Genomic DNA, 22,874 nt, shown 5'->3' with positions numbered 1-22,874 from the left:
TACTGAGATTGTAAAGGAAGATACTCAAATATTGTTATTGTAGACGATGTGATCATTACAGAAAACCTCCCACATCTACAGCTAAATTATTTTAATAAGAGGCAAGTTTTCTGGATACAATCTGATACATAAAAACAATTGCATTTCTAATTAAAAAAATTTTTAAAGCCTCAAAGTATGAAGTTTTTAAGAATAAATCTAAACAGAATTAAGAGACATTTATGAAAAAATTATAAAACTGTATTGAAAGACATGAATGAAGACTTATATAAATGGAAATATATGCAATATTCATAGACAGGAAAATTCAGTTTCATGATGAAAATGTTCTTCTCAAAACATGCAGAATGAAAGCAGTTACAGAAAACAACACAGTATGATTCCTTTTATATAAAGAGCAAAACCTGCAAAACTAAACAGTATACTGTCTCAGAACATAAACGTGTGTAGGGGAAGAAAAAACCTTTCTTCTACCCTTTTTGGTTCAGTAGCTGAGGGCTGCGAATTAAACTAACAAAAGGCAAATTAACAGGAGAAAAGGTATATGGTTTTTATTTAATGCTAATATTTTAATTTATTTTTATGTGAATGGAGGTATTGTAGAAAACAAGTGGAGACCCAAAGAGGTGGTTAGACCTGGGGCTTATGTACAATTTTAATAAAGGGCAATAAATTAATTTGTTGAGAAGTGACAAGATGGAGGGAAAGGGGTTTGGGCTGCTAGGGTAAAATTAATCTATTGGGGAATTTTATATGGGGGAAACTGATGGAAGGTTGGTTTACGCAGCCCCATCTCGGCGCTGACTTTCTGTCTCCGGTGATAAAGGTGGTTCTCCTCCTGGTACAGGAGGGAGGAGGGGCACACCTTCACAAAGGGAAATCCGTGTCCTGCCTTCAGGCGGCTGGGGCGGGCAGAGCGCTCTTTCTGCATTTGCTGCTGCTTAACTGTCCTCAGCACAAACAATCCTTATGTCACAGTGGCATGTTTTGGGGCGGCACGTTGATCCCCTCACGTGGATGAAACAAGGGAATGAAAAACCCAGATTTCAGGACTATTACACAGGGAGTGTTGGGGTGAAATTCAAGTTCACCTGAACTTCGGGGTTTTAGGAAAAACAATCAGAACTGATGGTCAGGTGGTGACAACTTAGGGTCACCGAGAAGGGCTAGTCTGTCGTAACTTCCTGTGTGGCTCACTGGTGCAACAAGCTCCACCTCGTCTTCGTGGAGATGGGACGCTCGTGTGGGAATGTCTGCACGGTGCTTCTGTCTTGTGCACAGATGATCGAGGGGCTCTCGGGGTGTTCACAGTCGCACAGTCCCCCAAGAGCAGTTCCAGGGTCTGCAGTGTTGAGGGGCAGCACGCAGTCGGTAAACGTGGCCAAAGCCAGCCGGGCACCACGTGGTGTGGCTGGGTGTCTCGTTGAACGCAAAATGCTTACTCTGAGGTCTGGACCATTTTTCTAAAATTGGCAGTGGATTGTAGGGCAGACCAGTGTCTTGGGAACATTTACCAGGGACGGTAAAGACTGAAGGTTTCTGGGGAAACCTTGTGAAGTAGTTCAATTCCACAGAGCAGTGTCGGGCGGCCGCCGCGGAGCCCCTGAGCCCCGCGCGGGAGCGGCCCCTGCCCCGCACGGAGCGCCCACTTGTGCGCCTGTGGTTTCTTCTCAGCCGGGAGCGAACAACAGCCACAGCCAGCGTCCCTTTACTTCTGGATACCCAGACTTTTCACCCACCACCCATCAATAAACCATTCGCCTTGCACAACTACCTTAACGACGTGGTCTATTTAAACATCCACCGCTAAAGCTGCCCTTTTGTCTGACCCGGGTGGGACTGAATGATGAAATAGGAAATTTCATGTATACTTCAAAATAGAAATCGCTGCAGGTGAATTCTAAAAATAGATGGTGTCTGTGAAATGCTCAAGTGACTAACTGAACCTCCGTGAAGTACAATCCACTCCGACGGCGTCTGCCAACAGGGTGCAGAGTTGCCTCTTGTAACAGGCTCACCTGCTCGTATTTCAGACAGAGCTACTTTAGATACAGCTTGCCTGTACATAAGCGTGGCTACGAAGAACACGCGGCCGCGGCTCAGCTGGGGAACACAGACGGGGCGCCCAGGGACGGGGAGAGCACCCTCGGGGAGTCCCTAGCCCTGCAGCCGCAGCAGGAAGCCCACCAAACACAGACGAAGAAGCCATTTATACTACTGGGGGCTGCAAAGGACAAAACTGTCAATAAATATATAGACATAAGGGTGAGGATAAGAAAAGAACACACCTGGACCATGTGTGCAGACTCGGGGCCCCACCAGAGTAACCCCCTGCTCCTCGGCCGCGCCCTGCCCCCACTGGCTTGAAGTTAACGCAGGCCAGCTTCCTTTGTTTCCCCCAAAGCCAGCCCTGCTGTCCCCTTTGTGTCGATGTAAAGCTTCGGTATTCTCAATTTAAAACAGTCAGACCCTGGCCGGGCTCTGCGAGCTGCGCGTTCCCAAGCTCGGGGCCGGTTCGTGCTCCCGGCTGGATTGTCTTAGCAATGCTGCCACGATGAGAGCAAGAAAGGCAATTTTAAAGATAAAGCGTTGTTACTTTTAGTAATTAATTCTCACTAAATGGTCCACTCTTGAAGTGTCGCTTAAAGCACGACTAGACTGCAGATGCACGAGATGGACAGGGTCCCATAATAATGTCCTAGTCATCAATTCAGACACAGGGAAAATGAAGGCAAAGAGAATGAATGAGTACTTTCCAAAACTCGATCACAAACTCCCACAGAGTAAGCCTTGCAGAGCAGCTCAGAGGGACCGGGAGATCCCTCATGTCCAGATGGCGTGACCTCGATGGAAAGCACTTCTGTTGTCTCTAAAATTACTGCACTAGAGCCACTAAGGGGTCGCTTTAATCTGCGCTGTCAGCATCATTACACTCTAAGAAGCCAGCAGCCCAAATCAACAAGTGCCATTTGCTGAGAATAAGTCACGTGAAACGCAACCCAAAGATTCACATAGAACTGAAAATGCCAAGTATGTTCACAAAATTGGTGACAAAAGGTATTTCTTCTGAAATCAAGATTTAACTATCAAAAGTAAATTTCTAAATTTAAATGTATATATCAACATAATTGGTCTGCAGTAATCTTCTTAAATAATTGTCACACTTCTCAAGCACGGCAAGAAGGCGGGCGGTGGGTGACGGCGTCTCAGCTGTGTGATTCTTGCTGAGGATTCTCTTCAATTCCTCGTGCAAAGAGCTGAACCAGCTGGCAGTGAACCCTGCAGAGACAAAGGGCCACATGTGAACCCTCGTGTCCCCCTGCCTCTCGGGCCCACAGCTGGTCAAGGGCGGAGGGGGGTTCTCCTTCGCCATGGCCAGTGGGTCTCGTGGTACCTGTCTTTGGGTTCAACCCTGCAGTGACAGGGCGGGGGCGCAGAGTGATTTCCTTACGGGCCTGAGACCTATTCTGTAAAGGGCACCAGGGATCAGCAGACCTGGTTCTGACTCCAGCACCCCACTCCCTAGCAGGGTGACAGGTCCACAGGTCTCCACTCTCCCTACCCGGGTCTCCCCATCAGGACCGAGCTTACAGGGCCACCAGGAGGGTTCCACGCAGGAAACCCTGCAGGAAATGTCTAGTCACGGAAAACAAGTGGGCTGCACACTGGCCAGGGCCCTGGGGTCTGAGGAGCGGGCCGAGGTCCCCGGAGGTCCCTGCCTTCCACAACAAGCCCCAGGATGTAAGTGGAGAAGCTCGGTGGTCAGCGTGGGCTCTCGGGTCCCCGGCAGTGCCACCTACCCAATTTGTTAATGATATCACAGCCTCCTCAGAGATGTGTAGTCACAAAAACCCCTTAATTAAGTGACTCGCTGTTCACTCGCTGGCACGGTAATATTTATGAAGACATGTAGGATATATTTCACAAAAGAATGCCTTTGCTAACTTTCAAAGTATCCTATTTCTTTAGTAAATTCATAAGCCAGCGTTAAAAAGAATTCCATTTCCTTAACTTGTACAATGAGTCTACAGAAGCCAAATCCCCGCGTGTGTGAGCAGCCTGGTGGGCTTTCCCGTGACGTCTGTGGACGTGAGCTGGGCAGTCACTGCCACACTGACCGCATCCTGGCTGCAAGACCAGGGGGCACGTGGACACGGGGCTCTGAGATCTGAGGACTGCCCTCTCCCGGAGCTCTGTTTGGACCCTGATGGTTGAGCTCATTGGTGGGAAAGCCGTTTACAGCGGGGAGTTAGAAACAGTGATCACGTTATCTTAAATGCCGTGACGTGTAACATCGAAGGGTGCACCCATCACCCCTCTTTCCATGTAGTGGGAGTGGGGGCCTCCCATGTCCTCCACACTCGCATCATCAGTGAGCCTCCGGTTTGGTTTCCTTAAAGTAGACCAAGTCCTAACAATATTTGCAAACAGTACAGATCCTTCCAGAACTTTACGGTTCTCCCCCAATCTCATATATGTTTTACGCCCACAGTTCATTTAATACCTTTTTTTAAAAACAACTTCTTTTACGGTGTCTTTCCATAGGGAAAAACACTTTCTTTGCACTCATATTTCATCTGGTTATGTCATATACATCATTAGATTACAGATTTCTAATCCCAAATACAATGGGCCCCAACAGGTACGGGAGACCCACTTCTCAGACTCCACCAGCCGGAGGAGGGGCGGGGGGCTGCCCCCAGGGAGGCCGAGAGCCCCAGCCCTGACTTGGCGCCAGCACTGAGGCTGAAGGCCGGGCAGCGGCTGGGCTCCTGAGGCCGGAGCGCCTCCTGGTGGACTCAGTGAACCCAGGACTTAGAAAGCACCCATGAAGGCGGGTTTGTCTGTTTAATTAGTTAGGAAAAGAGAGAGAATGCCAGGGCAAAAGACCAATTCCAGTGCTGGGGGGTGGGGCAGGGCGTGGAAGAGAAAAATAATAAAACTGAGGGGTTGTGAAAATTATCAACATCCTTGCATCTCTCTAAAATTAGGACAATGTATCTCATTGGGCATTTACAACGGACGCTTACATTTTAGGTTATAAGTTGTAAGATGCTCAAAGCCGCTGGGAGCACCAGGTGGCACCTGTACGCTGAGGCACACTGCGGGACGCTGTGACCGGGGGCCACCTCGCTCACCTGACCTCGATGGCAGAGCTGCTCAGAATCTCCCCATCACAGTTCCAGGAGCTGCTGGACACGGTGCAGCAGCACAGGGGGTGGTCGCTGCAGATCTGCCCAAACCTCGTCTTGCCCCTCTCCCTGAGCTCGCGGTCCTCGTCCTCTGCGTGCCTCGACGTAAACTGGAATCTCTTGACTCGATAAACTTCAACAAAAGTGAAGTCAAACTACCGAGAGACAGCGAAAGGGGAAATGATGTTCTTAAAGTTACTGTGTTGGGGAAGGGACAGCCCGTCTGTCTCGGGCAAGTCCTCGTCCTCCGAGCACACTCGGCCCCTCCTCGAGGATGTGGCCACTGGGGCCGTGCCTCTGAGCAGCTCTCTCCAGCTCACAGATAACAAGGAGAGGAAGAGAAGTCCAACACCTGCCTTCCCAGGCCCTCGTCCAAACACTGAACACTTGGAAATCCTAGCTCATCCCCAGTGAGGAAGGAAGGCTTCTTAAAGAAGTCCGGGAGCTCCTTGGCAGAGACATGTGGAATTCTTTATTACCTTTTAACAAGCACTGCTTAAAAATCTGCATAAGACATTACTGGACTAGATCTTAAATACAATTTAATTTAAAAAACTACAATTTACTGAAGTCAGAGATGGACCACCAGGTCCAGTTCCCTCGACATTGTTAGACCTGGGGTCTTCCCCTGTATTAACAACAAGGACGCCAGTGACCACAGAAAGGTTTGCTGGAAGGGTCTGACCAGCACCCACTTCTAGGAGCCTGAAGATTTTATTGTAAGCGACCTGCAAGGGCAACATAAAATCTTACCGTCTCCCTCTGTCCTGTTTTTAAATAGGAAATGACAGGAAGACACAGGAAAACACACCTCCTAGTTTCTGTGCTCAAAGATTTTATATTTTTAAATGAGATTCTACAAGGAGTAACTGTGACTAAGTTTAAAATGGGTGAAATGCAAACCAAAAAATCTGTCCTTCTTTCCCTTGACTTCAGTAATGTAATCCTACAATCTACAAGGCAGGATTGCCTGGGAAGAAACTGCTTGCTGCCACAGACCCTACGGAAGAGCATTCCACCCACCTGGTCGTAATGGTTGGTGTGCCTGAGGAGAAATCTCAGAAAGTTGAACCTGGAGCATTTCCGGATGAGGATGAGGTCAGAAGACCCGTCTCCCAAGTGGGCAGCCGGGGAGAGGCCCCTGGGGCTCCGGTGACAAGCACAGGACATGTTTGCAGCGTTGATGGCCAGGAACTTCCCGCAGATGACTTTCCACTCCTCCACCTCCTCTGAAGCAAAAAGGAGTGTTGCAGACGTTACACTAAATATGAGGCGGGGGGGGGGCAGGGGGACAGCGTCCTCAGATGAGAAGGGACAGGATCGTCCCTACAAATTCTCCATGCAGTCGACGCCTTATCACCAACACAAAGAAAACCATGCCGACTTCTGTGCCCAGAGGGTCACCTCCCGAAAGGCAGAGCCGTCTCCCTGGTCCTCACCTGGGGACTTTTGGATAATGACTGAGAACCACACTCACCAAATCTGGCCCATCTGATTTTGTGTGGCCTGTGAGCTAAGAACGATTTTCACATTTTTAAACGATTGGAAAAAATCAAAAGAAGAATAATATTTTGTGACATGAAAATTATCTGAAACTCAAATTTCGATGTCCATAAATAAAGTTTTGGGAACACAGGTGGTCCCATTCCTTTCCAAGTGGCTGGCAAAGCCTGAAGACTTTATTATAAGCCCTTAACAGAAACACTTGCTGACCCTCATTCTAGAGCATTCTAGAGGAGAGGAGCCTGGCTGGCGCTACGACAGTCATTCAGAGGAAGACAGCAAACGTGGGCGCTTCCGTGAAATCTAGTCTTCCCAGAAGTCTAGCACATGGCAACCATCTGCTGCTGCCTGGAGCTAAGCAGAAAAGGAGATGACACGAAGGGCAGCACAGAGCCAGGAGCGTTGGCAGGGAGAAGGCAGCGTGCCGCATGCTTCCAGAACTGAACCGCTCACACACGCACCTCTGATGGCAGCCTGTTCCTGGGACCTTACCCGTGCTCTCTAGACCACATAAGGGCCTCTTCTGCTCTTCTTCCAGCCGCTGCTTGCTCTGCCTACAGACGGAGCATCTGGAAGACAGGAACGGCATCAGCTCTCCTTTAATATGTGGATTTAACAACGAAATACATGTGCTTGGCACATGTTTATAGAAGTCTTTCAATTCTTGTCATATAATAAAAAGTTCCATTTCAAAGCCTTAACTAAAAATATTTCTTTTGCATATTAATTTGAATTCTCAAAATTAGACCTACTTTTAAAAATTACACACCAACATATCCTCTAAAATTTGTAAACATTATAAAAAGCAGAAAGCACCCTACAAGGCCCTTGTGTTGGCTCGCTGGGAGGGGCCCAGGAAGGTGCACATCCCCTGGGGAATCCTAGGCTGAGAGTTCACTCCCTTTCAGATGACAGATAATATACTGGTTCTCTGTGCCAGCCAATAGCGAGCAAGTAAATAACTCCAAACAGTTAACTCGGAACTCAGTCGTGAGTCTGGAAGGTATCTGTGTCTTGGACACCGCTGGACTCGCCTGTCAAACAGGACCAGTGTTTCCGCTGGTGAAATGAGCTCATCCACAACTGAGTTCAGCGATGTGATGAGAAAAATCACGTCTGCCTCTAACTATTCGATTTCATGGTCTCAAATGCTTCACTTTATGGAGGAAAGGACTGAGGAGGGAAGGAGCAGGGACAAGACAGTGGACAGACACTCTGCTGTCACTAACGGGCCACAGGGCCGCAGGATGACCAGTTTTAAGATTTATTTCAGGTTCTGCTTTAAGCTGGTCACACACTATGGAATGTACTGGGGGGCATTAGGTGGAAAAGGCATTGCTGCTTGTCATCATGTGTCCACACGGTCACAGAGACCGTGATGCCAGATCAGCGCCCGGACTTGGGGGAGAGGCCGCCAGCTCTCTCAGCTGTCGCTGACTCTCAACCTCCCCTCCCCTGGGGGCCGCTGCCTCCTCTCGGTGCCCCGCACCTGCCAGCTGTCCTGCACCCTCTCCCCGGGGGCTGGGGGCTGGGCTTGCCCTTCCTAACTTCGGGGCGGGGCCCCCTTGGAGCGTGGGATAAAATGGGCCAAGCTCTCCCCTGGGGTGGGGACGGAGGCTCCAGTGCCTCTTCTGCTGAGAACACCCGTCTGTCCAGTCCGGCTCAGCCTGTGGTCCCCGCGGTGGCCGGCACAGAGCTGTCAGTACAGTGGTTGTGTCTCTCATCGCTGCATGCATTTGTCACCCGGCAGACCCCCAAAGGGGGCAAGGGAGCCCCCAAGGGAGCAGGCCACGTGATGACAGCCCTCCCTCGGAGGACGATGTGGACTCGACCCAACTCGAGGCCTCCCCTCGTGTCCCATCCGTGGCACAGGGACCCGTCACAGGAAGCATAAGGCAAGACACCTTCTCCCTGGGGTGTGTGTGACCCCAAAAGTGCTACACTCACCTCCGCCACCACCGGGCACAGTGAATCCAGTCTCCCATCTGCATTTGGCAGATACTGTGCCTTCACTCTCACAACAGGAGCAAAACCCACAGTCCTGCCTACGTCATGTCGTTCACAACAGAAACCAAGGAGGTAGGAAGTGTGCTTACCCTGCGCGGCAGGGCTTCCTGTCGCGTGGAGACCCCACGGTGTGCCGGGCCGGGAGGAAAGACACGGTCCCTTCATAGCAGTGATGTGAGAAGAAGGTCTTCAACCCTGAGAACAGAGCGCCACGGAGAGAAAACATCCACAAGTGTCACTCCTTGGTTATGACACTGTGACCATTAGCCTCTGAAGCACCAGTGAGAGCAGATCAAGACGCCTTGTGACACTGAGCGTCTGTAGGAGACACAGGCACGGACCCCCATCAGGCTGCACTCCTGCCGCCACTGGAGGGGAGCTGCAGGCACCCCACTGCCAGCGCATCCAAGACCCCGTTTGACAGGAGCAGTAGGGATCCGGCCACGCTGGGCGCCTGGTCACCAGGGCCGCTTTCCACACTGGCAAAGTGGGCGTCTTTGCCACCAGTGACCCCACATGACCTCGCCAAGGTGACCTGTGTATTCTAACGTGATTCTGCCTGTGGGTCACTGGGGGGCTGGCGCCTTGTTGAGCCTCTGACACCCGCATGACTTTGAAAGAGGCACATTTCAGTCTCTACTCCTGTAAGACTGTCGGTGTTGCCCCTGCAGCCCCCACGTTTGGGCCCCCCGAGGTCGTCCACAACTTTGGTATCTTGGAAGAACTCCGGACAAGGCCAGGGCAACACCGCCACCAAGAGACCATGGCGGCCCCTCTGGCAAACTGTGGTGTGCTGTCCACGCGCTACCTGTGCCACGCCAGTTCGCCAAGGCTAGGGACAAAGCCACCCTGAGCTGGCCTGGCCTTCCTCACCCCTGCCCCAACATGCCTGGTGTGAATCTGACCAGCTGTCCGGAGAAGGCCGCCCAGCAGGACACAGGGGAGTGGGGCCTGAGGGCCCTAGGCCACAGCGGGACCATTCGGTGCCCTGTGAGTCTAACGGTGACACCACTCCTGGTGTCACACGCTGGGCTGGTGCTGGCAGTGGTTCTGGCATGACGGTGAGGCCACAGTACCCCCTATGCTGAGACCTCCCTCCCTCAACACGGTGCCCAGGCCCCACTCCGTCACCTGTCATCACCACAGGGTGACAAGCATTCCGCCCAGTGTGCATGGCCCACTGGTGGGCCCCGCCCGCCATGGGTCACACTCCCACAGCCTCGGCTAGTTGACACAGCCTGTCCTTGAGCCCATAGACCTGGACCTGCCTGCCCTGCTCTGCCAGCACCTGGCGTGCAGCTGGGCATCCGCGACACGCTCAGTAACCACCTGTCCTGTCAAGAAACAGCTCCCCAGTCGCCCCCTGGCATCCACCTTCCTCCTGCCCCTCTTGCCCCCGTGGGTGGCTCTGGCCTCTCTCTGCTCCTCCCCACCGGGAGGGGGACAACCCGCCAACTCGATTCCTCACTGAAGCGAAGGGGCCACAGCCAGGCTCCCGCGGGGTGAGGGGAGGAGTGGCTGCTCCATCTCCCAGCTCCCACCTCCAGGGCGGCCTCTCCCCGGTACCAGCGTCCCCATCCCTGTCTGTCCTTGGACGGGCCCACCTGCCTGTCCTGCTTGCCCTAAAGTGTCTCCTTTACATCACCTGCCACATTGCCTCTAGGACACTGCCCACCTCCAAGTGTTCACTCAGCAACTACACCCAAATCCCACCCTCCTGAGACCACCTCACATCACCGAAGACGGGGAACACGGCTGCCTTCCGAGCTCTCGTCCCAGCGGGGGTGACCGGCTACAGGCCATGTGCTGAGGTGTGGGAAGGAGCGCGCGGTGGCCCTGAGACAGCACTGCCCAGGGGCCCGACAATGGGGCATCGGGAAATGGCACCAGTCGGTCACTGAAACGCCTGTGGTTTTTCTAAGTTCCTCATTATTCCTTTTCCTAATTAAGGTTTCAATAAATACATGAACTTGCCACATTTTATGTTTTAATCTTAAAGCCACACTGTAGATCTTTTTACTGTGGAAAGCTCACCAAGTTACTATTCCTTTCTCTCCCAAGAAAAAGGTTTGGATTTTACTATTTGACATTTTTCAATTAAATTTAATACAGATTTACCCAAAAGCAAACTATAAAGGGCAGTGACCAGATAGATGACATTCATTAAATACAGCCAAGGAATTCATCCGAAGGACAAGAGTGCCAAACTTTAACTTCTACGTCCTTTCAAGCTCCTTTCTCGCACTTAAAAGCAGAAAATGCAGGTGACGGTGCCTGTACCTGAGATGTGAGGACTGTCACTTGTTTGTGTGATCTGGAGCCGACTCCCACTTCTGCTGAGTTCCGGCTCTGAGTGGGTCAGAGGGGCCTGGCCCGATGCGGACGCCAGTGGTTCTCAGGCAACCTGGGATCCTGCCAGACTCGCGCCCCTGGGCAGCGACAGGGACGCCAGGTCGGTGGCTTCTGTCAGTAAACGGGCGCCCACTTCACGGGCGCCGTGCAGACCGCCCCGGACGACGCGTGTGGGAGCACTGCACTGGTGAGCGCCCTCTGAGTTACCTGAGAAGTCGTATCTGGCGAGGCCCATCCACCGCTTCTTCTCGCTGTCCTTGATGATGTCCCCGTAGAAGCCGTAGCCCAGCAGCGACACGAAGTAGCGCAGCAGCGTGCTGTTGTGGTGCACGGAGGACACGTCCATGGACAGCGAGTCCCCTGCGGAGAGGAGTGGGGAATGGGGGCCTGCTGCTCCGCCCCCTCTCCACGCTAACCCGCACCCCCGGCCCCTGCACCGCGCCCCGGCACCGCACCCCGCCCTGGCACAGCGCCCCGGCACAGCGCCCCGGCACCGCGCCCCGGCACCGCACCCCCGACACTGCGCCCCCGACACCCTGCCTCCTACACCGCGCCTGGCACACATGAAGGAGTCACTTAATTACAACGTAAAACCCGCAGAAGGCGGTCAGTGGTCTATTCTCTGGAGGCACTGGGTCTCCTGTTCTTGATTCTAATGACACAATTTGACTCAAATTTCCAAGACAGGCTTGGAAAGCTGTCCTGTGGGGACAGAACAAGAATGTCCCAGGAAGCTTGTTAAATGTCACTAACTGAAAGGAAGGTGGGTCTGACAACGAAGAAAAGCGCATGGCATTTTAAAATACAAAAGCATAACATTTCTGTGACTTTGGTAACACACGAGTAGCACTGTCATCAGGGACGGAACAGGAGAGGGAGCCCGCGACTGTCGTGCAGCCGCCTGGACAGATGGGAGCAGCTTCGGCAGCCACTCCTGTCTCCCTGACCTGGAGACTAGCAGCGAGGTCACCGGTGTCCTGCCCTCGGGGCCCCGCGTTCCGGAGGAGCAGGGGGAGAGTGGACAGGACATGGAAGGAGAACCGCAGGCAGCCATGGACTCTGGCCTGGGCAGGCTGTTCTGACAGGGTGACAGGGCAGAGCCCTGACAGAAATGACAGCAGAGGGCAGGGCACCAGACGAGCGAGGGATGCTTCCGGGACAGAGGGGCAGCCCGGCCAGCGCACAGGGACGCCAAGGAGAGCCAGCCAGGTCACGGGGTGCCTGGGCGCCCCTCAAGACTCTGGACAAGGCGCACTGAGGGTCCAGAGCAGGGGTTTATGTTTTTGAAGGGTCCCTCTGATGGCCGTGGGAAGACGAGTGGGACAGGAGGCGGCAGACACGGAGTCCTGCTGGCAGAGGGACAGCGAGAACGGGACCACCTCGTGTTCTCAAGAGGCTAGCACGCCGAGCGCTGTGCACGGAGCCTCCTACAGCCCACGACCGCCAGGAAAGGGACCTACCCACGATGATGTGCAAGGCTGACGTTTCCACATCGTTCGTGCCGACCGTCGAATAACACACACAATCTGTTGACCCTACAGAGGCAAAAAGAAGGTCCTTGACGTCATTACAATGATTTAAAGCTGCAGCAGGCCTCCTGCTGAGTGAGGGGTCTACTCTTCCCTTTCTCCACGGCCGTGGAGTACATACGGAAAAAGCACAATTTACCTACAAAATGAATACTGGAAATATTGAGACTGATTCACCAAAAATATTGAGATCACCCTGGCAATAGCATCCACCGGCTCCTGAGCCCCCCAGAAGTGCCTGCAGCAGTGGCTCAGCGCTCTGCACGGCGTGTCCCCCCACAGCTGCTACAAAGACGGTGGCGGCAAAGGGAATCTGCACAGAGGCGTCGCCAGTGGGAGAGGGTAGGCAGAGCCAGGACAGAAAAGCACCACGTTTCACAGACACACTTCAGCTTCCCAGTGTGCACGGTCAGAGGACCGGAGCCCTGGCCCTTCCCTGGGCCCTGGGGCATGGCAGCCACCAGCCCAGACATGAGGGGCCAGGCTGGTCCTGCTCTGACCCCGCTGGGCACGGCGAGCACACACCTGATGGCAGCCAGCGGTCAACCTCCTCCTGCCCGAGGGCGTGGCTGTAAACTGGGGTGACCTCAATTGACCTCAGAGTACCCAGCTAGCACTGGGTCCCTGGGCATGGCAATGAGGCTGCTACTGGTCCTCCCTAGGTCCGTCCTGGTTCTAACTGGGTTACAATCCAGGTCAGTGTTCTCAACCTGAGTGGGCAGAGACTCTCCCAAGGTGCTTATTTATGAAGAGACTCCTGAACCCCATCCCCCGAGATTCTGACTCAGTAGGTCTGGGATGGGGCTGAGCAATCTGAATTTTAACAGATCTGCTGAACAGTTGAAAAACCCTTGTCTATAATTCCCAAGAATAAACGCAGTGACAGTATCTAGAATTGCACAGTTTTGCCCAGACACACCCCCGGCACAGACCGAGGTCCATCCGGAAATAACCAGCGAGTTAACAGGCACAGAAGCTGGGCCCCCCCACAGGGTCCAGATGCTCTGCCCTCAGGCCCTGGAACAATCCACAAGTCTCTCGCCCTAATTGTCGTCCAACGAACCTGAAAGTTCATGGTTCCAAACAGCCAGGTGAGCCCGCAACCCCGCTCGCTGTCTCCTAGAGTAACGGTCTGCACAGTTGGGGATCAGAGTGGAGGGCTCTTAATTAGTTAATCTTAGCTGACATATGACTTCTGATGGTTGGTAACTTATATAAACACACACTCACATATTTCCAATATGTGTATTTTTCTTTTTTGTTAATCTTTTTTTTTGTTTTTGTTTTTTTGGTGAGGAAGATAGCCCTGAGCTAACATCTGTTGCCAATCCTCCTCTTTTTTGCTGAGGAAGACTGGCCCTGGGCTAACATCCGTGCCCATCTTCCTCTACTTTATATGTGGGACGCCTGCTGCAGCATAGCTTGATAAGTGGTGCGTAGGTCCGTGCCCGGGATCCAAACTTGCAAACCCCAGGCCACTGAAGCAGAGCATGCAAACCCAACCACTACCCCACCTGGCTGGCCCATTTTTTTGTTAATCTTAACCTAAAGACTTGAGTGACAGCTCATTCCAAAAATGAGCCAAAAAGTAAAAAATTTTTAAATGAACATTTAAGACCACAGGAGTGACTAATTCTTAAAACGTAATTAACAGTATCTAAGAAAAACTCTGTGGTTTCAGACTATCTCCCACACCCTCATCTTTATAATTAAGGGTAACTGAATAACAAGTATAAACATTTCTGAGAGAACAAACTCCAAAAGAACTGTTTCATTAATTTGAACCATGCCCAGAGGTAGAGTCCTTCATATCCCTAGAACTTTCCAGAATTTCCATGGAGCCCACTCGCTCCCTTATGTGCCTAGTGCACGGTTTACTTTCTTCACAAACCATCCTTTAGGACAAAACTTGATCAGACATCCAACCTCCCTGCATTTAATCAGATGTCACTTGTATATTCAGTAATCTTGAGTCAGTGGAAATTCGGCAATGATCTCGAATAAAAATGAAGGAGCAAGAGGTTGGTTCTATTCTGCACCACGTCCTAGAAACCCAAGACCTTTGAAGTCCATCTTTGTTTCTGGGTCTCTCTAGAATCCCATTGCTCTGTATCAAGCAGACACTAAAAGAAGGTTGAAAATCTTACAAAGGAACTTCAAGTAGGGCCCTGTTCCGGGAAAAAAGCGCTTGTTTCTGACCTTGCTATGTCCTCGTACAACCACAATGAAGACGTGGTTTGATGACCGCTCTCGATGACAGCGTCCTGTCATTCAGAAGCTGCTTGAGAGGCGTCTCATTGAGGGAGGAGTAGGAGGGACAGGCAGTGGGTGACCAGCCTTTCTGGTCAGATGTTAGGGCCTGGGCCACACCTTGGGCTCCAGGGGGCTGGGAGGACACCCACTTCCCCAGGAGCAGAGTTCACCCAATAGGAAGTAACTGCAAACGCTCCCCACTGAGAGTGTAGGATGGTGCAGAGCCCAAAGGCACTTGAATTCTAGAGACAAACAGAGGAATTCATGGGGCCCTGCCCCTGGACTGGGGACACACATTCACTCTCTATGTCATCCAGGTCCTTTGGGCAATGAATATGGTAGGTAAACTGAGTTTCTAATAGGTTTCAGGGATTATTTTGCTGAAAAATCAGATTTTTAAAGAAAGTAATCAGCTCAGCGTATACCCTACTCAGGATCCTTCATGAGGCCACAGCCCCCCTCTCCCTGTGTCTCCCATCCCCGCTCTGCCTCTTACTCACGTGGCTCACGCCACCTGACCTCTGATAGCACCACCCACAGCCAAGCTCATTCCTGCCTCAGGGCCTTTGCACGTGCAACTCCTTCTGCCTGGAATATCTTGCCCAGATGCAGGGTTCTGTCGTCCCCACCCCCGGGCCTCAGATCAGTGTCATGCCTGAATGGCCTCCCTGAGCACCCTGTCTGGACTGGTGTGCCCCCCACCCCCCACCGCTCTATCCCCTTCATTTCTTATTTAGCATCTGTCTCTCTCCCTGGCCTCCGTGTGTGCCCCGCCTGTTCACTCCTGGGTCCCACACAGTGGCTGGCCTACAGTAGGTGAAGAAATCTTTGTTGAATGAATGCACGATGACTGACTGAAAGAATGAATGGCCAGAGCTCCGGGGTGTCTTCAGGTTGTGGATTCCTTACGTTTTCAGTTTAAAGAGGCCGGTCCGGCTGGCAGCTGGAGCGATCCGAGGGCCAGCAGAGAACCGCTTCAAGTCCACTCAAACACCCCGATTCTTACTCCATTTCTCCCTGGTTTAACTTTCAGTCACTTTTAACAGCTCATCCCTCTCTTGGATACAACATAACTCCCCAATTATTTCCTCAAATATCTGTGTGGTGAAGACTTTAACCAAGAGGAAGCCCCAGCTGGAAAGGGAAGGAGATCTGGTTCAGGTGGGGCCCCACATAAACCAGACTTGGTTCTGGCATCGACTCCTGGAGGCCTCCTGACGCTTGAGGCCTGGTGACAGGCAACCTCTGCTCTCAGAGCCCCGTGCAGCCCCTGACCGCGCACTTACCCTCAACGGCATCGGCTGCCTGTCTCCCTCCCAGCCCCAGGCTCATGTGTTCCGTCTGGGATGCTGCCCTCCCGGGAAGCTCAGTGCTCCGCCCAGGACAGAGCAGGCAGCAGGCAGCACTATTCTGGCAACGACAGTCAAGCAAACCGCCGTCTTTCTGCCTGACCCTGTGCGAGAGACAGCCTTTCTGAGAATGAGGCAGATGCAGGAAAGTTCAGTTCCCAGGTGGACTCAGCCCGGCTCTAAGTTCCAATACACATTCCTTTTGCTCAAAGTACAGTGCTCAGAAGCGAGCGTGTGTGACGGCTCGTCCCCACTCAGTCACGAGCCCAGGGACGGCTGCTGCAGGCGCTACGGTGTCCAGCACGGGCCCTGCACAGTGTGGCAGCCACTCGACATGCTCCCGTAAAGGAATCGGGACCGATGAGCTGCTCTTTGGCAGTGCATCTTCAGTTATAGACAGGGCTCTGCTCGGCATCTTGTCAGAGAAACCAGCTCACTATTTCTCCTACTCAGGCATCTGAATCTAAATCATACTTTTCTTACCCAGTTCACGTAGTGAGAACTGATAAGGGAGACGAGTGCCTTCCTTCAAAGTCAGCTTTAGTTTTGCAGGGTTTCTATGGGGCCAATGGCACATTGGGAGCTGCTGACAGGAAAGGCTCCGAGGGGGCCTCTCTCTTCTAGAACCCACTCCCCCCAGCACGGTGTCACGAGGGCCTCTCTCTTCTAGAACCCACTCCCACCAGCACAGGGTCACGAGGGCCTCTCTCTTCTAGAACCCACTCCCACCAACACAGGGTCACGAGGGCCTCTCTCTTCTAGAACCCACTCCCACCAGCACGGGGTCATGATAAGGAGACATTTCCATGCAGGAAAGGGCTGGAGAGGGCCCCTGGGGCTGAGAGTGGTGGAGAGTGAGAGAGCCAGATCAGAGTCCAGGTTCGGCCCTGTCACCTGCCAGCGTGAGCCCTTCAGCACGTTATGCTCTGAGCTGGGTTTCAGATTTAGGACGGAGAATGCCAGCACCCATGCGGCAGGCTGCTTGGGAATCAGCCAAGGCCTGTGGGCACTTGGCACGAGGCCCAGCATACAGCAGGTCCCGATAAACAGCAGCTGCGGTCACCATCATCTGGTTAACTCATGTGACAGGAAGCCACCTGAGGGATCACTGTGGACCTGTTCTATCAAAGAAACAAATTTTGTGCCACAAGGAAATGAAGCGAAGCAGTATTCAAAACCCAGAACTTTTTGTCGACTTTTGACCCAGCTGATCCAGCAGAGGTCGCTTCACACCTAAGCACAGAGCCGTCGCTTCACCTTCTCACACGAGCACAGGCAGCTGGCACCCCCTCGGTCCCACACTCCTCTGTGGAAGAGGCTGCACGTGGCTGAGAAGCCTCTTCACCTGCCCGCGAGTCTCAGATGAGGTGAAGCTGCAGCCCGCCCAGGGGAACCTGACGCGGCCCCCACGTGGGGGAGGCTGGGAAAGGTGTGTCTACGAAGACCCCGGTGCCTGCAGGCGGGCCACACTGCACCTCCCCGTTCCTTACAGGGACGGTCGTGGTGTCCCCGCATCCCGTCAGCAAAGCCAGCCGGCCCACTCGACCATCACTGCATCCTTTTGCTCAGGAAGCACCAGGCTGCAGAGGGATTTCGAGCGCCAAGCACACATCCTCTCCTGAGGCTCCCTGAGCATCAGTCCCATGACGTGGGTGCTGGTTGAAGAGAAAAGGACACTACTAGATCAAGGACCGCACGAACGGAACTTTCTTCCTGTAGACTTGCTAATACTTCTAATTGATATGTCACTGGAGAGAGACTGAATTTATGGAACGTCAGAACATGACTCAAAGCAGTTGGACGGCGCCCTTCAGAAGCAGGGACGGCGCATTTGGGCTCTAACGACGCTCTGCCCTGATGCATCCAGTCCACCCCGAGGCCGTCATTCACCACCGATGCTCCTCCTGCGCGTACCAGACCTACTGCCAGCCGCCGGCTTCAGGGCCTCCCGGAGCCACGTCTCGCTGGTCCCCATCAGAACGCTTGTCCCTCATCCTGATTCCTCGCCTCGACCCCACCAGGTTGCCATGACCAACATCACAGGTTCGCCAGTGGCGCCTCCCTCACTCTGACTCCTCCTTCCACTCCTGGTGACCACACCAAAGCTAAGCCTGAGTCAGAGCCGGCCACGCGCCCACCGTCCCAGCCACCAGCGTCCTCCCTGGGACTCTGTTCTGCCAGAACAGAACGCGACGTCAAGCCCAGGCAGACGTCACCCCCTGCTGATTGGCCGCTGAGCCTTCCTCCTGCTGCATCTCCACGAGGCCTTCAGGACACGAGCCCGACCCCGGCCCTTCTCCAGTCCCCTCCATGACCACCTCCGGGACCCCAGCCACACCCGCCCCGTCCTGAGTGCACGGCTGGTTCCCACTGCCACCCTCTGTCCCAGCTGACCCTCGGCACGGCTCCTCGTCCCTGCACGGCTGGCCTCTCACCTGTCACCTCTCAGAAAGGCCCCTGGACTCCCTATCCGAAGAACCCTCTCCTAGCCACTGGCCCAAACCCAGCCCTCAGGGGCACCTTCTCCACAGCACGCCCACTACGGAGACCCTCTCGTGCCGTCGGTATGTGTGTCTACTGTCTTCTCCACAGGCGGAAGCCACCCCATCCTGTTCTCTGCAGAACCCCTGAGACCCAGAACGGGCACAGCACGCGCTCAGTCCGCCCTAAGCCACGGAGAAGCGGGGCGCCTGCCCACGAGCACTGACTGGGGTCTGCCTGGCCGCGGTCGGGGAGAGCTCTTAAGCTCTTTTCAAATTTTAACAGCTTCGAGTTTTAGGTATTCATGCTACCACTGCAAATGGTGATAAAAGGCATAAAGGAAAAACAGATTTGAATATAGAAAAACAAAATTCATGTAGTCCAGAACACACCACACACAAAGTTGAAAGACAAAAGGCTAACCTGGAAAAAAGTTGTGAAACACGTAACCAACCAGGGTGACTATATCTGATATATAAACGATGCCATAGGCAATGAGGAAAAGACAAAGGGCTGTTCCTGACCTCGGGCGGGCAGAGTGCTCTCTGAGCTCCCACCACCCATGCTTTTCCAGGGACCTTGCGGCCTCACCTGGCGCCTCGCTTCTCCATCCACCAAATGGGACGATCACGGCACCAGCTTCACAGAGCTGTTGTGAAAACGAAATTCCATGGCCTGCCTCATGGAATGTTTGCCCAGAGCCTGGCCCCAGGCCACTCTGCAGCAAGCACTGTCGCAGAGGCCCAGACCCGAGGCTGGGGGGAAGCCGCCTCATCCCTGCTGAGCTGTTTGCAAAGCCTTGAGCCAACAATGCACAGGCCTCACCCGCCACCCAGCTTAACACTGTGATTGCTCAAGAACCAGGTGCTTCCTAGAAAGAGGCAAAATACACTGAGCCAGACACCTTCCGGACACAGCCCAGCTGCCCCGAGATTGACAGGGCCCCACCCCCAGTGCACATGGCCCCCTGCCGTCCCCCAACTCCCAGCTCCTCCTTCCAGAAAACCGCCAGCTCCACAGGCTCCCTTCCTCTCAACTGTGCTCCGGGGGCCTGGTGACAACTTAGCGAGCCCCCACCCTGTGCCCCCCACCACCCACCCACCGCCAAACAGTTCTTTGAGAGCAGAGACTGCCCCCAGCCGCTGGACCCTCAGCGCCTCACGGCCGGTCGGCACTCAGGGAGCAGGACAGGCCTCCATCAAACGCACACAAGTGCTCCTTCAACTGCTCATAAACCGTCTCTCAAAAAGTATGCAATATGGGCCGGCTCTGTGGCTTAGCGGTTAAGTGCATGCGCTCTGATGCTGGCGGCCTGGGTTCAGATCCTGGGCACGCCCCAAGGCACCACTTCTCCGTCCAACCCGAGGCCGAGTCCCACGTACAGCAACTAGAAGGATGTGAACCTATGACATACAACTATCTACTGGGGCTTTGGGGGGAAAAAAATGAATAAATAAAATCTTTAAAAAAAAAAAAAAAGTATGCAATAGTCATGCGGTGATAAAACCACAATTTAAATTACAAAATGAACCTGAAAGAAAATCCAAGAACGGTACTGTCCCCCGCGTAAGCAGCCCCACCTCTAGGACACCTGTGCTAAGTGACCCGAGTGTGAGCAGGCGCTGCCGCCCGTCCGGTGGCCGAGTACGCAGAGCCACTCCTGGGCTGAGGAGAAGGGCGCAGGCCCCGTACCTGCGGGGATGATGCCAATTCTGAGCGGGCTGGGCACCAGCGCTGCCCGGGGCTGGTTCTGGTCCACGCCGGCATTCCTCTGCGTTCTGCCAATCAGGCCATGCAGGATCTCGCTGAACATGCCATCCCCACCGACACAGATGACTCTGCAGGAGGAACACAGGCGCCTGAGGTCCTTTCATCCGGTCCCCGCGACACCCACTCTCCGTGGCTCATCGTGGCGTTCCTGGGAGGGGCAGCGTGTCACTGACCACAGGACAGCCTGGCTCCCAGAGGACAATCAGGGTGGCCGACAGTGTGGCCGACCCAGTGTCCAAATTCTTCCTGGAGCTCGTGTACCTGTGCCCACCACAGCCCACCCTTCGCTACAGCACTGGGCTCCCATCCCCTCAGCCAGATCTTTCTGGACCCTGTCAGCCTCCCATCCCTCAAGGAGAGGCTCCTGACTCCTGTCGTAGCCATGAGGAGGCCGAGGCTCCGAGAGACCATGAAAGGCAGGGCTAGGACCAAGCCCCAGGCCCCACTGTGGCCCTCTCAGGCTCTGCTCAGAGAATGCCACCTCCTCCCCGGCCCACAAGCCCCATCCTTCCTTTCAGGCCAAGCTGCTAAAAAATAAGCAGACAACAGAACAAAAACAAAACAGGCCTCTCCTTCCGCCATGATCGAGGTCTTCAGGAACTCCGCCGCACACCCCACAGGCGTCCTGGAAACTGGACCCCGTGGCAGGGGACATGCAGCTTCTTCCCTTCTTGACACTCCCTCCCAGTCCCAACACCACCTCTGGGCTTCTGTCCCGTTTCTGTCAGGTAACTCCACACGCTGGGGCTCCAGCCTCCACCCCACTGTCCCCCTGGGAAGACTGACCCCACTCCCACTGTGTGACTCTAAAACCCACTTCCCAGAACCTCTCTTCTTTACACTGCCTGATGCCCTTGGGGGCACAGTCACCCACTTGAAAACCCTGGCTTTATGACTCCTAGAGCCTTCTCAGAGCCCTGAGATGGGGGCAACCACACTCATGACGAGGGGCCCCAGCACAGAGACATGCAGTCAGCCCCGGGGTCACGCAGCTGGTAGGGTGCAGACCAGGCCCAGACGCTGGCAGTCCAGCCCCCCGCTGCCCCTTAACCTTCATGCTGGACCGACCAGAGAGGGCAGGCCCACAGCTCAGTGGACTTTCCCCACACCGGCTGCACCCTTGTCCTCAAAGCCGGCTTTAGCTTCTTATCTCACAGCTTGATAAGATCACCGCCACTGGGGTAAGAATCCCAGCGTGTCTTCTTCAGAAGCTGGTCCCGGGGACCAGTCAATTCTCCCCCAATGTCCTGGAGGCCGTCCCCTCTATATGCGCCCTCTGCCACTGTCCAGCCAACTCTTGCCCACAACCCACAACCTTCTGCGGCCTCCTTAGGTCCAATCTCACCTCATCGCTACTCGCCACATGGCCTTCAAAGGTATCCTTCCGAAATGCAGCCCGATCCTCCAGCGCCTCCATCTATGCGCTGTCCATGGATCCTCACCGCCTACGGCTCAACCGCCTGTCCCTGAGTCCCATCCGTTCATTCCCTGAGCGCCTGTGCGTGCCAGCCCTGTGCCAGGTGCCGGGGAACAGCTGTGCACAAGGCAGAGGCGGCCAGCTCTCCAAGAGCAACGTGCCAGCGGGAACAGACACGACACAAACGCAAAATCACACGAGGAGGCTGTCTGCCGTGGCGAGTGGGAACGCACAACGCCCTTCCGCGGTGCCGCAGCCAGAAACGCACAACCCAGTTCTGAGCCAGAGGAGACGTCGGGCAGACCCAAACCGGGGGACATGCTACAAAGCAACTGGCCCAGACTCTCAGAATACAGCCACACCAAGAGGGGCAGGGGAACTGCCGCAGGTTACGGGAGACTAGAGGGCATGACAACGGAACCAAAGGCAGTGCGGGATCCAGGATTTTCTTTGGCTATAAAGAAATCACGGGAGAACTGGCATAATCGGAATAAGGACGGCAAACAGATAACAGTATGGGTGTCAATTACCTGGTTTTGGTAACTGTATTCTGGTTCTGTAGAGAATGGCCTTGTTTTTAGGAGACGGACACCGAGATATTTAGGGACAAAGGTGATCACGTCTATAACATACTTTCAAACGACTGGGAAAAACCGTCTGTGTCTGTAGGCAGGAGAGCACCATCTCCTGGGCGATGGTCTCCATGCCAGAGAAGGGGTTTAACTCAGCTTTCCCGCCTTTTCTACTTTCTACAAGAAGCATGTTTACTTCTACAACTAGGCAAAAAACGTAAGGAAAGGGAGCAAACACAACTAAGACAGACGGTAAAACCGGGGTAGAATTTACTGTCCATTAGTCGAGATGAAGCAACCCTACTCACCCGTCGTATTTATCTAGATTGATCTCATATAAACTCTCCTTGGCATGGTTCGCACGCTCAGTAACTGCGGGGAAAAAATAACATTACATTGTACACTTTATATGCAAATCTGTGAATCCTACTTAAAATAAAAGGCAAATA

At 53.7% G+C, this 22,874-nt stretch overlaps 1 protein-coding gene across 1 annotated transcript in view; it reads right to left on the bottom strand.

The window, feature by feature from the left end:
- Positions 1–536: 536 nt before the first annotated feature.
- CERK (ceramide kinase) overlaps positions 537–22,874 on the bottom strand; it is a 59,647-nt gene continuing 37,309 nt past the window's right edge. The window contains exons 5-13 of the mRNA XM_087448730.1: positions 22,734–22,797; positions 20,359–20,504; positions 12,515–12,589; positions 11,262–11,414; positions 8,792–8,897; positions 7,188–7,264; positions 6,216–6,421; positions 5,139–5,347; positions 537–3,279 (exon numbers count right to left, since the gene is read on the bottom strand). Of these exons, the coding sequence (XP_087304856.1) occupies positions 3,207–3,279; positions 5,139–5,347; positions 6,216–6,421; positions 7,188–7,264; positions 8,792–8,897; positions 11,262–11,414; positions 12,515–12,589; positions 20,359–20,504; positions 22,734–22,797 (1,109 nt within the window). The 3' untranslated portion in view covers positions 537–3,206. The remainder of the gene's footprint in view (positions 3,280–5,138; positions 5,348–6,215; positions 6,422–7,187; positions 7,265–8,791; positions 8,898–11,261; positions 11,415–12,514; positions 12,590–20,358; positions 20,505–22,733; positions 22,798–22,874) is intronic.

This window comes from Ceratotherium simum, chromosome 25 (genome assembly GCF_057802395.1).
Source record: "Ceratotherium simum simum isolate JZ-2026a chromosome 25, ASM5780239v1, whole genome shotgun sequence".
Lineage (NCBI taxonomy): Eukaryota > Metazoa > Chordata > Mammalia > Perissodactyla > Rhinocerotidae > Ceratotherium > Ceratotherium simum.
The sequence above is the reverse complement of the archived record's forward strand: the minus strand, read 5'-3'. Positions and strand labels throughout refer to the sequence as shown.